Raw genomic sequence first — 15600 nt, forward strand, 5'->3', positions numbered from 1 at the left:
AAGTAAGTTGTTAAGTAAAGTAACTGAGTGATATCAAGGTGCTCATGACCCTTACAGTACAAACTTTATTGTTACAGGTCTGGGAAAGCGAACTGCAGAGGCAGACCTCACCTCAGCCGTGTCTCTGTCCCATCTGTTTATTTGGTTTCCTTCGCTTTTATGTCATCGCAGGTCAGGAGAGGTCCACGGATCAGGAAATGGGGGATGGGAAAGGCCTTGACATGGCGAGACGGAGCAGCGTGACATCCATGGAGTCCACGGTGTCCTCGGGGACTCAGACGGCCATCCAGGATGATCCGGAACAGTTTGAGGTCATCAAGCAACAAAAGGAGATGATTGAACACGGCATTGACCTGTGAGTGTGGCTGTCACTCTAGCTGAATCTCTTGGGAACCTGGCACTGACTCCTCAAGACAAAATGCCTGTTTCCAGAGACCAGTGCTGGCACCTGTGCCCAGGCCCAATCAGGCTGGGCTGAGAGTGAGAGAGAAATTTAATAGCTTTGTGTGGTTGATGCCTGGTCTTTTTTCCCCCCCTAATTAAAAAAGTCAAACCAGTTTAGAAAATACAGAAAAGCATAAAGCAAGGATGTTAAAATCAGTCATACAATTACTACCTAGAGGAAATCACCATTGGTAACACTTTTTTCTAACTGTGTACTGTGGAAAGTTTCAACATACAGAAAAATTAACTTTTGCCATATTAGTGTTATCTGTGTATTTTTTTCCTGAAGCATTTGAAAGTACTTTGTAGCCATCATAATATTTCAGCTGTACATAGTTGAAAAATAAGGACATTCTCCCATGTAACCACATCATCATTATTACAATCACTGGTAAATCATAATGTTTCTTTTCAGTTTTTTATACCCAAAAGTACATATACACACAATCTCACATCCTGTCCAACTTTCGAATGATTAGTTTTGTAAACTCAATTTGTTTTAAAAGTTGATGTTATAATACTCATTTATTAATTAAAATGTTGATCTCCTCATTTCCACTCTCACCATCCCTGCATCCCCCCCCAGTCTGTTCTCCCACAGCAACTAAAGGAATCTTTTAAAAACTTAAATCAGGTCTTGTCACTCCCTGCCTACAGTCATTGCAGGTTTCCCATTTCCTCCCCACAGCCCGATCCAGCCTCCAGCCTCCCTCACTGACCTCATCTCCGTTCAGTACTCCTGGGTCACAAGGGGCGTTTCAGTCCCTTGAACACCTCAAGCTTTTTGCACTATTGCACCTTCTGCTTAGAATATTCTTGGATCTTTTTCATTCTTCGGGCTTGGCAAAGCATCTCTTCCTGAAAGAGGCCCCCTGTAACCACACTCTCTGAACAGTCCTGAGGTAGTCTCTGTCCCTGCACCATAGTCATAGCCTGTCCTCACAGTCCTTGCCACAGTTTGTGCTTACACATGAAGATCATTCCCCAATGCATGGCCTGGTAAATAACAAGTTGAATTTATACGTCAGTTAAGTATGCCTGCCTTTAACAGAAAATCCAGAAGTAACAGTGCTTAAGCACCATTAAAGAAAATCCCAAAGGGGACAGGCTAGGACAGTTGCAGTGGCTCTTATGGACGTCAGAGACCCAGGCTCCTTTTATCTTTCTGCTTCACCATCTTGAATACAGTTTTCATCTTCAGTGTTGCCTCGTGGTTTAAGAGGACTGCTGGAGCTCCAGTCATCACACATATATTCTGGGGAAGAAGGGGAAAGAGCAAAAAATGTGCACCTCCCTGCCAAGTCAGCGTTGTTTAAGGATCCTTCCTAGAAGTATCCACACCACTTCTGCTCACCTCTCACTGGCCAGAACTTTATCACACGGCGAGGCAGGGGAATGTAGTTCTTATCCCAGATAGTTGTGTGCCCAGCTAAACATCTAGGTTTTATTAGTGTTGGAGAAGAGGAGAATGGATATTGGTTGACAACCAGCAGATTCTGTTAAAGCTAGGTCAAAAATTAAAAGTGGAATTGAGAAAAACTACCAGGACACACACAGTTCGTGGTGTTACTGTAATTTGCCTCAAATGCTAGCTTTTTTCTATCCTCCAGAGTTTGAAATAAGCAACCTGTGTCCCATCTCTTGAAAAAGGTTCAACAAGAAACCCAAGAGAGGGATCCAGTATCTCCAGGAGCAGGGCATGCTGGGAACGTCAGTTGAAGACATTGCCCAATTCCTGCACCAGGAGGAGCGCCTCGATTCTGTAAGATTCGGGGCTGGGTACGTGCATGTGGGTTCTTTCGGGTGATTCTGAGACCTTTCTGGCTTTAGCCTAGAGACTGGCCGACCCTGAGTGCAGTGCTACTGTCCACACCCCTGCTTACAGCAGGGTTGGCCAGTGTTGCAAAAAGTTCTATTTATCCCTTTGGCCAGTGTTGCAAAAAGTTCTTTAAAGGGAATAAACCAGCCTCCTGACAGGTGGTTGTGTATCTGGTGGGACAGTGTCAGAGCTAAAAGTGTCACTTGGCTGCTAGAAATTGTTCTGGGTGCTCGTTGGCAGCTCACCTCCCTCCTGAGTGTGCACCATCATTCCTCCACTTTTCAGTCTCCTGTGCCTCCCCCTCTTCCTTCGTGGCGGGACGAAGGAACCTGGAATGGTTGGGTGGGTGGGCAGGCTCAGGGAGTTGCCTAACTTTTCTAGCAGTTCAGCCCATTCTGGGTGTTCAGAGCCAGGGCATTCGGGCCTCACCCCCACCCCCGCCTTTGACTGAAGTGTCTTTCACTGGGTGTTCATAATTGACAATTTGTAGGTATGAGTGAGTGTGTATGTTTCAGACCCAAGTAGGTGATTTTCTGGGAGAAAGCATGAAGTTCAACAAGGAGGTGATGTATGCCTATGTGGACCAACTTGACTTCTGTGAAAAGGAGTTTGTCTCAGCCCTGCGGACGTTTCTAGAAGGTTTCCGCCTACCTGGGGAAGCTCAGAAGATTGATCGGTTAATGGAGAAGTTTGCTGCAAGATACATAGAGTGCAACCAGGGGTGAGCACCATGTTTAAGTCCCTTCTGCGCCCTCTTTTTGCCTTCCTCAGAGCACCAGTCTTAGCGTGGTTGGGGTTTAATCTGCGCCAAGCTATTAAAGTTTCTGTTCACTGTGTCTCACGTTAGGACCTCACCTCGACCGTTCATGTCCCCTCTACAGGAGGTTGAGGACCAGAGAGGCTAAGTAACTTGCCCAAGACTACACAGCTAGAGCCCATGCTCTTAATTATGACAAAAGAGCAGTTCTGTGGGTTGAGAAGAGGCACTCAGGCATCTCTTTCCTAATCAGGGACAGCTCCCTGACTTAATATATGGGGTACATCTCAAGAATTTTAGTTTTTCTTTGATTACATACTGATGAGCAGGTTACTGAAATGGCTCCGTAACTAATAAAACCCCACCTAAGTAGATGATTTCATCTTGGGGCCTTTTTTCTTAACTATTACTTTTTTTTTAATTTTTAAAAAATTTTTAAATTCTTTTATATTTAAAATAGTTTATTTTCCCTACAGTTCAGTTTTTTAAATTATTACTTTATTTAATTTATTTTTGACTGCATTGGGTCTTCGTTGCTGCGCGCAGGCTTTCTCTAGTTGCGGCGAGCGGGGGCTACTCTTCGTTGTGGTGCGCGGGCTTCTCATTGCGGAGGCTTCTCTAGCTGCGGAGCACGCACTCTAGGTGCATGGGCTTCATTAGTTGTGGCATGTGGACTCACTAGTTGTTGCTCACAGGCTCTAGAGCACAGGCTCAGTAGTTGTGGTGCACAGGCTTATTTGCTCCGTGGCATGTGGGATCTTTCCCAGACCAGGGCTTGAACCTGTGTCCCCTGCATTGGCAGCCGGATTCTTAACCACTGCACCACCAGGGAAGTCCCTTGGGACCTTTTTTGATTAGGTAGTTCATTTTTGCGTAGGAAATGGAAATTGAAAGGAGAGCTAACCTTTATTAAACACCTCCTGTGTGCCAGCCGTGCCGTGAGTTTTACATGCATTTCATCTTAATTAACGGTAAGCCTGGGAGGTAGTATCCCTGTTTTATAGGTGAGGAAATAGGCTCTGAGATAGCAACCTGTCCAAAAATTAATCAGCTAGAAAGTAGCAGAGATTGAATATGAATTTGTCTGACTCAAGAAAGCTCATGCTCTTTCCTCTGAACATGAAGTTAAGAATGTCTGAATATGCTGTGAACATGAAGTGGAAAATTTTCAGTGGAAACATTTTGAGAACAGTTTTGCCTCTTAAGTCAGCTTGGTTTTCATGTTAATTGGTCCCAATCCTCCAGGCTGTCCTCATGAGATGACCTGGTCAGAAAAGGCAGCCTCTGGTCGTTTTAACCAAATAGGTATTAGAATTTTCTATGAAGACACAATTAGGTGTTATTTACTTTAAACATATCTCTTATGTGGACCTAGAGACCTTGGTCTGTGTCCCCTAGTCGGTAAATATGTGACCCAATTAAATGTCGCGTTAGAATGTAGACCTTTTACTGTGTTCTTCAGAACTTCTCCTTCCCCTGTTGGGGGCAGTTTGGATAGACAAGTTTTTCTTTAGCCTCACATGTTACGAGGCTGTGCACCCCCAAGTATTTGTCTGTCTTCTCTTGCCTAAGGCGAAAAAGCCAGACTTCACCAGCATATTGTTTATTAAAGCAACATAAATATTTTTCTTCGTATTTCTGCTGTTAAATATTATAGTGCATAATGTAAGCCTTTTTTTTTTTTTTTTTTGCGGTACGCGGGCCTCTCACTGTTGCGGCCTCTCCCGTTGCAGAGCACAGTCTCCGGATGCGCAGGCTCAGCGGCCATGGCTCACGGGCCCAGCCGCTCCACAGCATGTGGGATCTTCCCAGACCAGGGCACGAACCCGTGTCCCCTGCATCGGCAGGCGGACTCTCAACCACTGTGCCACCAGGGAAGCCCGCATAATGTAAACTTTAAATGGCTAATAACTGGACAGGAGTTTTAGTCACCTTTCCACCCAGTGCCTAGCACACAGTAGGTATTCTCAGGAACAGGACCAACGTGAGGCAAGCGAAGCACTAAAGGTGCAGACTGTAAAGGGCCTCGCTCAGAGTCATGTGCTGTCGGGTCGGCACCTGGGAGTAGGGGGCGCCTCGCTTGCCTCACCCTCGTCACTGGCCCTGGAGGCTCCTTAAGGATCTTTATAAAAAATCGACTTGAAACTGCTCTATTCAAAGAAGTCTAAATCTGACACGTATTCTTAACTAGCTTTTTCTGCACTCTGGATCGTTAGTTATCATTCAGTGATGATGAAAGCATCCTGAAGAGCAGTGGGCCTGCTCAGAGAAGCACATCTCCTTGAGCACTGTACCCTTCCAGCCTCGTCTCCGTGTATGTTCTCACATCTGGAATCGTTTTTTTTTTTTCAGGCAGACTCTATTTGCTAGTGCTGACACTGCATATGTCCTAGCATATTCAATTATTATGCTAACTACAGACTTGCACAGCCCTCAGGTAAAATATTTTAATGATACATATACTATAGTGGCTAAATAAGGAGCTTTATTTGGGCCATTGGCTGTCTTCTAAATGGGTTCTTAACTTTTTTAAATTTCAGGTAAAAAATAAAATGACAAAAGAGCAGTATATTAAAATGAATCGGGGTATCAATGATAGTAAAGATCTGCCTGAAGAATATCTCTCAAGCATCTATGAAGAAATAGAAGGCAAGAAAATTGCGATGAAAGAAACAAAAGAACACACGATTGCAACCAAATCTACTAAGCAGAGTAAGGTCTAATGGCAAATTATTTCTATTAATTCCAATTTTCGAGTGTATCAGAATGCATGATTAAGTTCCCTGGTGATAGATTTAATTTGCATATCTAGCTATCTAAATAAGAAATATGATTAAATTAGTTATTATGATTATGTTGGCGCTTTCATAATGTCACTTATCTTCTTGCTAGATTTGTAATTAGTTACAAGAGGGAATTTAAAATAATCTGAGAGCTAAATCATTCCCCCAAAATGTTCCTTAAAACTCTGCTGTAATACCAGTGGTGATTGTGCCAACCTTGATTAGAATTCTCTGAGTTAACACCCCTGTGAAGCTACCAGTTTCTTTATTTGAGAGGCAGCAGTGTGTATGGTTTAGAGCAGGGGTCCCCAACCCCCGGGCCACAGACTGGTAGCAGTCCGCAGCCTGGCAGGAACTAGGCCGCACAGGAGAGGTGAATGGCAGGCGAGCGAGTGAAGCTCCATCTGCATTTACAGCTGCTCCCCATCGCTCGCACTACCGCCTGAGCTCCACCTCCTGTCAGCATTGTGGTGAGTTGTATAATTATTTCATTATATATTACAATATAATAATAATAAAGTGCACAATAAATGTAATGCGCTTGAGTCATCCCGAAATCATCCCCTCCCCCTAGGTCCGTGGAAAAATTGTCTTCCACGAAACCCGTCCCTGGTGCCAAAAAGGTTGGGGACCGCTGGTTTAGAGCACGGGCTGTAGAGCCATGCTGCCTGGATTCAAGTCCCAGCTTTACTGCTTATTAGTTGTGTGACCCTGAGCAAGTCACTTAATGTCTTTGTGCCTCATTTCCCACCAGTAAAATGGCGATAATACTTGTAACAGACTCATGTAGTGGTCCTCATGAGTGTTTGTGAGTTAATTGTTGTAAATCTTTTGAAACAGAGCCTGGCGCATAGCAAGCGCTTAGTGAATGTTAGCTGCTATTATTCTCTTATTTCTTTGTAGGTGTCGCTAGTGAAAAGCAGCGACGGCTACTATACAATTTGGAGATGGAGCAAATGGCTAAAACAGCCAAAGCCCTGATGGAGGCTGTGAGCCACGCCAAAGCCCCGTTTACGAGTGCCACTCACCTGGACCACGTCCGGCCAATGTTCAAAGTGAGTATCCTAAAAAGTTAGGACACAGCTAAGCCTGATTCTAGAGCTGACCAGCCAGAAGCTCACCAGCGAGTTTATAATGGTGAAGAGATTGGGGAGAGGAAAAGGCCAAGCCTGGGTGTGTCTTTCTGGACAGCAACTAAAGCAAGTCCTTCCTAGAAGCCCTGTGATGATGCTAGGGAGACGTCAGCATGGGCTGTGCCATCAGAACGTCTGGTTTAAACCCTGCTTTTGCCACTTTGTCGCTCTGTGACCATGGTGAGATTATTCAGCCTCTGTCTGTTCATCGTCTGTGAAATGGAGACAAATGCAGAGTGCTACAGGGCTGCCGGGGGATTGAATGAATTAATAATTATTCAGGCATAAGAGACAGTTTTATTGTGACATCTCATCTCAGTGGCCTCAGGGTTAGTTTATCAGATGAAATTACATAGAAGTAAAAGACAATATCCTAAGGTCTCTTTTTTAAATGCCTAGAAAAGGTACACTTTCTAAATACATAGCACTCATGTTTTTCTCTAAGATGTTTTTATAGTAACTGTTAATATCCTGTTAGTTGATCAATTCTAGATTTTTGTGAGCTTTTATTTTCAGGGAATTCACAAGAAACTTGGAGGAAAAGTAAAGTCTAAATAATTTGAATTAGGAACCTTTCAATAAACAAAGTTTATAGAACACAAGTTGCTTATAGATTTCACCTTGCATGCCGGCCTCTGATTAGTGATGGATGCCTGCTGCACTGTGTAAAGGATTCTCGAGCCCTGATTAGACTCAGCAGGGAGTGGGATCTCTGATTGATCAGTGATGTCTGCCATGAGCACAGATAGATATGGTGGGGGCACACTAGCCGCATGTTTGCCATCCTTCCTTTAGAACTGTACGTTTAGTAAATGGCATATCTGTAGTGACAGCTTTGACCACAGTTTAGGAAGAATTATTTTACTTTGTGAATGAATCAAAGTAGCAGTGAACTTGGCATCCTGGTTGTGTCATAACTAACAGTGTGGCCTCTAAGTGCTCTTCCACACTGAGATTCTAGACGTTATTGAAACCTTCCTTCCTTGGTAGCTGGTGTGGACGCCACTGTTGGCAGCCTACAGCATCGGACTGCAGAACTGTGACGACACTGAAGTGGCCTCTCTGTGTTTGGAAGGCATCCGATGTGCGATCCGGATTGCCTGCATCTTTGGAATGCAGGTGGGTATAAACACAGCTCCAGAGATACTGGTGGGCCATTTTCTTTCAGATTTGTAAAAATTTAGGAACTATCAGACATTTCCAATTAGCCAAAAACATCTCAGCAAACTCCATACTCATGCCCACCAAGAGGAAGCCCACAGATTTGTGCTGGCAACAGCCTCATTAGGGGAAAAAATTGGAGATTTGGATTAAAACCTTCTTTGAAGATAGGTGGGGTCCAAGCTACTTAATTGGATTTGACAAAACAGCCTTCCTATCCATCTGGCTAACTGCCTGCCCTGGTGCTTAAAATATTGTTTTTCCTTTTAAAATCAGCTTATTATTTTAATTTCCCTTATTTCCAGGTCTTCTCTGGGGGAAATAAATAGTTCAATGCACAATGAATATGTCTGTAAATCTTTTGAATCTTGAAAAACTCAAATAAGCAAAATACAGTCCTCAGAATGTTAGGAAATCAGGAAGTTGTCAGTCCCATGTATCATTTGCTAAATCACTAAGAATTGGCACCCATTTATGTTGAAAAACTCAGTCTTCTGTTCCCATTTATCTTACAGTTAGACATTTTCTTTTGTACCAAGACCCCGGGCTTTGGGTTTCAAACCTCAGCTCTGCTGCTTCTCTAGCATTGGTCTAGCTAACTTCTCCCTAAGACACCCTTTATTTCCTCATTTGTAAACTTGAGAAAATAGACCTACCTTGCAGGATTGTTGGAGAAATTAGCATTTATGTAACAATCTTAGCATTCAGCAGATTCCTCCCCTACTCCCTCCGAAGGGAATGGAACGTGAACATCAGTTTGAGGTCGGCTGCAAAGGAGAGACTAGTTCTCAAACATGAGATGGGCTGTTCAGGTAGCGGGAGGATAGCAGTGTGGAGTAACTGGTGTGTTAATGTATGTAAAGCCTGTCGACGTGTGTACAGAAGGCGGCAGAGGATCCAGTGCTCAGTCCCTTCAGTGTGAAAACGGTGTTGCTCAGGGCGGGATCTCAGCGTTCCCTCTCGGTTCCCTTACAGCTGGAACGCGATGCCTACGTTCAGGCTCTTGCGCGCTTCTCCCTGCTGACGGCCAGCTCCAGCATCACAGAGATGAAGCAGAAGAACATCGACACCATAAAGACGCTCATCACGGTGGCTCACACGGACGGCAACTACCTCGGGAATTCCTGGCACGAGGTGTGTGTTTCTTTGAAAGCCTGGGGTTGCCTTTTCTTAGTGAGGATGAATCCCAGCTGTCCTTTGATTCAGAGCCAGTCTCTCTTTGGTCGATTCCATTTTTCTTGAAGTCAAGCCTAACTTTAACTGGGTTTTGTCTCATTCCTCAAATACATCATGTATCAGAAAAGTCAGACTCCCTGGGGCGTGGTGGGTGAAATGCCTCAGATGCACCACCTCACAAGGTGCTCCTGTCCCCGGTGGCCGGTGTCCACGCGGAGAGCACTTCTGGTGTGGCAGCTTCCTTCCCACTTTTCCCAAGTCCTTAGGTACCTCCTGAGAGCTCTTACCACCAGGGAGTAGATTTAAGACAAAGCCAAGGAGCCCGATTTCTCCTAAGTGTATGAGAAAAGAGATGGTCAGCATCTACAGTGAGCCATTAGGGAAATTGCCAGTGGTTTCACGTTTTTATTTAACTAAACCATATTCTAAGAGTTTCACGTAAGGATATAATTATCCATGTGCACAAACAGGTGTTTGAAAGGTTGTTCATCGAAATTTTAGTCGTTCAAGGGAAAAATTAAGTTAGAAACAGCCTAGGTGTCCCAACAATGAGAGATTGCTCTTTTTAAAAAAAGTGTGCTGCACCACTCCTTAGAATGCTGTGTGGCCATTTAAAATAATGTTGCTGAGGGACTTCCACGGCGGCCCAGTGGTTAATACTGCGTCTTCCAATGCAGGGGGTGCAGGTTCGATCCCTGGTCAGGGAGCTAAGATCCCACATGCCTTGTGGCCAAAAATCCAGAACATAAAACAGAAGTAATATTGTAACAAATTCAATAAAGACTTTAAAAATGGTCCACATCAAAAAAAAAATCTTAAAAAATAAATAAAATCAAACGAAACAAAATAAAATAACGTTGCTGAAGGGAGAGACAGCCGGACATGACATGCTCCGTGATGGAAGCACACAATACCTCCTAAGAAATGTTTTTGCCCAAAACTTCAACCTGAGTCAATTCAAGCCTCCACTGTCAGTTTAAAGGAAATGTAGGGGACAGAGGAACACAATAAATGGTATCATGAGAATGCAGCATGCAAACTCTAGGATATGACAGAGCCTCAGAGCCAGTGACCACGTTCTTCAACAAATACATTGCATGGAAAATAGTAGATGGTTGGGGGTGAGGCGGGGGCAGGCCTGTGGATTGAAAGAGACTTCAGAGAAAAAGGTAAAGATGTTATTAAGCACTGTCTAATACTGTGGGAAGGTGATCACAGTATATTAAATTGAGAAATCGTTATAAACGTTGTGAGGCTTCATCCTTCATGCCAGACGTACACAGAAAATGGATTTTAAAAGATAAACAGTAATGTTAACATCCTATCTGTGTGATAACATTATAGAGGCAATTTATTTTCTTTTTTTCCTGAAGTTTTCTAATTTCTCTACTGTCTGTACGTATTACTTTTTGTTTTAGAGAGAAAACTGTGAAAGAGTAGAGGTGAGGGCATGGAGAGTGGTGGGGACTGTGATGACCTAGAAAGAAAATTGCTGTCAGCCTCCTCTTGCCATGGGGATCATGCGGTTCAGGGGGAAGGCCTAGAGCCAGACGGCTGGCATCCAGTCTGGGTATCATCCTTTTCCTGCCTGTATGACATGGCAAGTTGCTTAGTCTTAGAGCCTCATCTTCCTCCTCTCTACAACCTTCATAGGGTTGTTCTGAGAAAAAAAGGGGGTTAACGTGGAAAAGGGCTTACAACTGCATTTGGCAAGTAGTAAGAACTCAGTAGATATTAGCTGTCATGGTCATCATCATCATGGCACATACCTCAGTCCCTTTTCACCGAATGTTTCCTTTCTCGGTCACCACTCTGGAATATTCCATATTAGAAAAGATGGGGGGGCGGGGCAGTGGTGGTGTTTTGAGTTGTGTGCTTTTTTAAGTAATAATTTCCTGTTTTCTGAGGAGTCATGATACCTAGTGAATCAATAAATAGCTGCTTTCTCTCCTAGAACTTTCTTTTTTCTTTAACCTGGGAGATATGGTGAAGGTGGGGTTTCTGCCAGTTGCCAAGTATATAGCAGCATCTGGAAATGTTAAAAATGAATCCACCACCTATTCGATATGCAGAAACCTTGAGAAATCAGGTTGGAATCAGTAAGTCCTCGGCCACAAGTGTTATTGACATACTTGCGATTCCAGCTTCTGGAAAAGGGAGGACACTAGCAGTTTACTAGTAATAATTTAACAGTATTATGCCATGTGGAACAGTCAGGGGTTGGCTCTCTCTGGCCGAATTAAGTACCTTTCTCAGTCAAGGGGAAGGCCGTTTATAAGTGAAAATGCTCAGCAGTGCTCAGTGGTATAATGGAGTCCCATACTCTGGGATTGGATTGTAAGGTTACCATGAAAAGCAAAACTCAGCTTTAGTCAGAAGTCCCCATGGAAATTCCTTAGGAAGGGTTTACCTAGAGGTCTGTGTGCCATCGTCCCTCAGTAAGTTTTAAGCAGCCGGTTTTTGCTCCAGTAGAAGTTGAAACAAATCTCTGTTTCTTCGGGTAAGCTCCAGGTGAGAGACGGCCCGTGCGCAGGGACGCGTTGTCAAGCACCTGCACCACCCCGTAGGGCTGGGAGACCATTCCAGGGCACATTCTCATCTATTTGATTAACCAAATAATAATCACCAACTATTTTAAGCGCTGGGGATTCAGCAGTGAACAAGACAGAGTTAATGCCTTGTTGGCTCTTAAGACAGAGAACAAACAAATATCTGGCATAATGCCAAAAAGTAGTAAGTGCTAAGGAAAAAAAATATGGGTGGCCGGGGGAGGGTGTGTGATCTCAGGGCGGTCGAGGGAGGTCTGTCTGAGGAACACATGTCCGAGCTGGGAATCTAAGGGGTGAGCCATGGGGAGGAGTGTAAGGAACACGTTCAAGCATAAGGAACAGAGAGTGCAAAGGCTCTGGGGTAGGGCCAGACATGTCGAGGTAAAGGAGCAGCAGGGAGGCTGGGGAGGCTGGTGTGTTGTGTATCTGAGGGGTCGAGTGGAAGGGAGATGGGGGTTGGCTGAGTCAGACTAGATGGTGCACTTACTGAGTGGCATGGTGGATGGAATCCCCTGCTCCAATCAAATGCTTTTTCTTTCTTTATTGAGTACTTATTAAATTCGCATAACTAAACATCTGTGTTGCATAACTCTACTGTACCAGTTTTTCTTTTGCTTGTTTTCTCTTTCCCTATTTAATAGTTAAAAAAAGAAAAAAAGGGCTTCCCTGGTGGCACAGTGGTTGAGAGTCCGCCTGCCGATGCAGGGGACACGAGTTCGTGCCCCGGTCCGGGAAGATCCCACATGCCGCAGAGCGGCTAGGCCCGTGAGCCATGGCCGCTAGGCCTGCGCATCCGGAGCCTGTGCTCCGCAATGGGAGAGGCCACATCAGTGACAGGCCCGCATACCGCAAAAAAAAAAAAAAAAGGAAAGAAAAAAAATAGTGAAGTCTGTCTTCCAGACCCACACTCAGAGGGTTGCCTAGCTGGAACTAGGGAACCCAGTCTGAGACCCTCAGATTTTATTCTCACCTGAAAAGCTGCTTGTTTCAGAGAACTCTCTAATGGTTAATTTAAAATGATAGTGCCCTTTACAGCCAATGAAATGGGAACTCATCTTTTCACACCTTCTTTTCATCAGATCTTAAAATGCATCAGCCAGCTGGAGCTCGCTCAGCTGATAGGAACCGGTGTCAAGACGCGCTACCTGTCTGGGTCCGGGCGTGAAAGAGAAGGGAGCCTGAAGGGCCACACGTTGTCGGGAGAAGAGTTCATGGGCCTTGGCCTCGGTAAGATACCAGGCCCCCCAGCCAGCCATCACGGACTCACCAGTTAACCGGCACGAAACCCTTCTTGTCTCATCAGGACTGTCCCGTAGATCGTCTCTTCCTTATGTGCCCGCTGACAGTATGTTTGTTGATGGAAGCGGAAGTGCTGCCTCAGCTCTCTAAATTGTGATTAAACTGTCGAGTAAATGCCTATTTTATCAACATCAGCAGGATGCATTATGTTTCTTTCTATACATATAAGTATGTTGGAGGGAAAGCCATCTGGTATTTGAGGAGTGGGTGTGTGTATCTCTAGATTTTCAAAGGTAGATTTAACCTCTCTTCCATGTTCATCTTTTGTTAACTGATGTTCTTATCAAAGTAGAATTATTTCTGGTGATACAGTGAACTGAGAGACTCTCTTGTCCGTGATATAACAATAATAATAGTAAAAAGGGTAAACAAACGTGCCAGGCTACATTCTAAGCACTTAGTTTATATATTTTAATTCTTTTAAACCTTGTAACAACTCAGTGAAATTGGGGCTGTTATCCCCATTTTGTAAATGAGGAAAGTGAGGTACAGAGGGTGAAGTGACTTGAACAAGGTGACATTATGAGGAAGTGGCAGAGGTAGGTTTCAAACCCAGGCCATTTGATGTGGAGAGCAAGCTTTCTAGGTCCCACATACAGTATAGTACAGTATAAAAGCACAGACTCTGAAAATGGGGGAGGGGTAATAGCACCTACTTCTTAGGGTGTATATGAGGGTGACTGGAGTGAAATCCTAGAGAGCTCTCCAGACCTTCTGCATGTGGAAACCATTACATGTTCTAGGAGCTCTAAGTTAGTACTGATCAATTTGAATTTGTTTTCATAAAAAGAGACATTTAATACTATAAAAATGTAAAAGACGCTTAAGAAAGGGAGATGAATGGTACAAGCCAGGGAGCCTCTAATAAGAATGTATTCTGAATGCCAAATGCCATAACCTGAGTTTAATTTTATTCTGTCGTCATTGGGGGGTTGGTTGTTTGTTTTGCCTGCAAACCATTCTCACTTATGTTTCTTGTCTGTGCATATTGGATATCACAGGATTCTTTGTTCTAAATACTTCACTGTTTTGGAAACACCGTTGATTTTGTGCATTGTGTTTCAGGTAATTTGGTGAGTGGTGGAGTGGACAAAAGACAGATGGCCAGCTTCCAGGAATCGGTCGGTGAGACCAGCTCACAGAGTGTGGTCGTAGCTGTAGACAGGTAATGATTTTCTTCTCCAGTGAAGCTGGACTACCCAGTGGCTTGGCATCTTCTGTATATTTACTGGGTATGAATGATCACTAATTTGTTTGACTGTCGTTAAGTATTGTCAGATCTAGATTACTCAAACTAGGAGAGATTAAAAGTGGCACACATGATCCACAACTACTGATTACCTTCACATTCGTTTGGATTTTGATCTTGAGTTGTATCATAACCTTTTTTAAAATTATAACTGTGACCAAATTATGTCAAAAACAAGAGTTTTTCCTTGTGCTAGTGTTTTAAATCACCTTGTTTCCTTAGTGTAGAAATTACTTTTTAAAAACTTTCAAGAAGAGTTTAGGATTTAAAGCCTACCCATGAGTGAGAGTTGGCCAAGTTGACATTTCCATTTCTTTTTCCTCAAAACCTTCCCACTATTTCTGTTCACTTAAAACTTGACCTAAACATCCAGGAGAAATACAGGTATTCCCATTTGAAGATATTCATTATATATGAGGGCTTAAAATAGGAATTTTCTTAAAATCAACAAACCTCTGAAAATTACCATTGATTAATCATGTACATTAAATATAGATAATTCTGAAATGATAGCAATGTAGAATTTATGACATAAGTTGTATTGCTCTCAGAACAATTTTCCTAGTATTTTAAACTCTTCATCAGCATATTTTGATCACCTTGCTCTTGTTGCTTTTCTGCTTCTCTCCAACAGGGATATTGTCTGTAATGTACTTTTGATGAGTTTTCCCTACTTTTCCCCTTAGGTTTAGGCTAATACAACAAAATGTTTGTTGTGCCATTAACCGCACATTTCTTTCCTGTTTTTCTGCCTTAGCCAGATAGTGCGCAATAGTAACTTGCCTAGCACCTTTTTGTGTGCTGTTAAATTGTTTTAAGTTGAGATATAATTCGTACACCATAAGATTTACTCTTTTTAAAATGTACAATTCAGTGGTTTTTAGTATATTCAGAGTTGTGCAACCATTACCACTACCTAATTTCAGAGCATTTTCATCACCCCCATAACGAAGCCCTGCATTTATCACAGTCGCTCCCCATTTCCTCTCCCGCCGTTCCTGTAACCACTGATATACTTGATATACTTTCTGCTTGTGTAGGTTTGCCGATTCTGGACATTGTTGAATTGTCTATTTCTCCTGTTTAATTCTGTGTTTTTTGCCTCATGATTTTGGGGCTCTGTTGTTAGATGCATATATGTTTATAATAGTTAGGTTTTCTTGACAGATTAAACTTTTTATCATTATAAAATGTTCTTTGTCTTTACTACTGATTTTAGTCTTAAGTCTA

General features: G+C 43.3%; 1 protein-coding gene across 1 annotated transcript in view; it reads left to right on the plus strand.

Annotated features, from left to right (window-relative positions):
* ARFGEF2 (ARF guanine nucleotide exchange factor 2) overlaps positions 1–15600 on the plus strand; it is a 99044-nt gene that overhangs the window by 46312 nt on the left and 37132 nt on the right. The window contains exons 14-23 of the mRNA XM_082669799.1: positions 172–355; positions 2095–2206; positions 2779–2984; positions 5373–5457; positions 5561–5732; positions 6707–6858; positions 7927–8055; positions 9073–9231; positions 12902–13049; positions 14187–14286. Of these exons, the coding sequence (XP_082525925.1) occupies positions 172–355; positions 2095–2206; positions 2779–2984; positions 5373–5457; positions 5561–5732; positions 6707–6858; positions 7927–8055; positions 9073–9231; positions 12902–13049; positions 14187–14286 (1447 nt within the window). The remainder of the gene's footprint in view (positions 1–171; positions 356–2094; positions 2207–2778; positions 2985–5372; positions 5458–5560; positions 5733–6706; positions 6859–7926; positions 8056–9072; positions 9232–12901; positions 13050–14186; positions 14287–15600) is intronic.

Source organism: Grampus griseus, assembly GCF_964374135.1.
Source record: "Grampus griseus genome assembly, chromosome: 14".
NCBI lineage: Eukaryota > Metazoa > Chordata > Mammalia > Artiodactyla > Delphinidae > Grampus > Grampus griseus.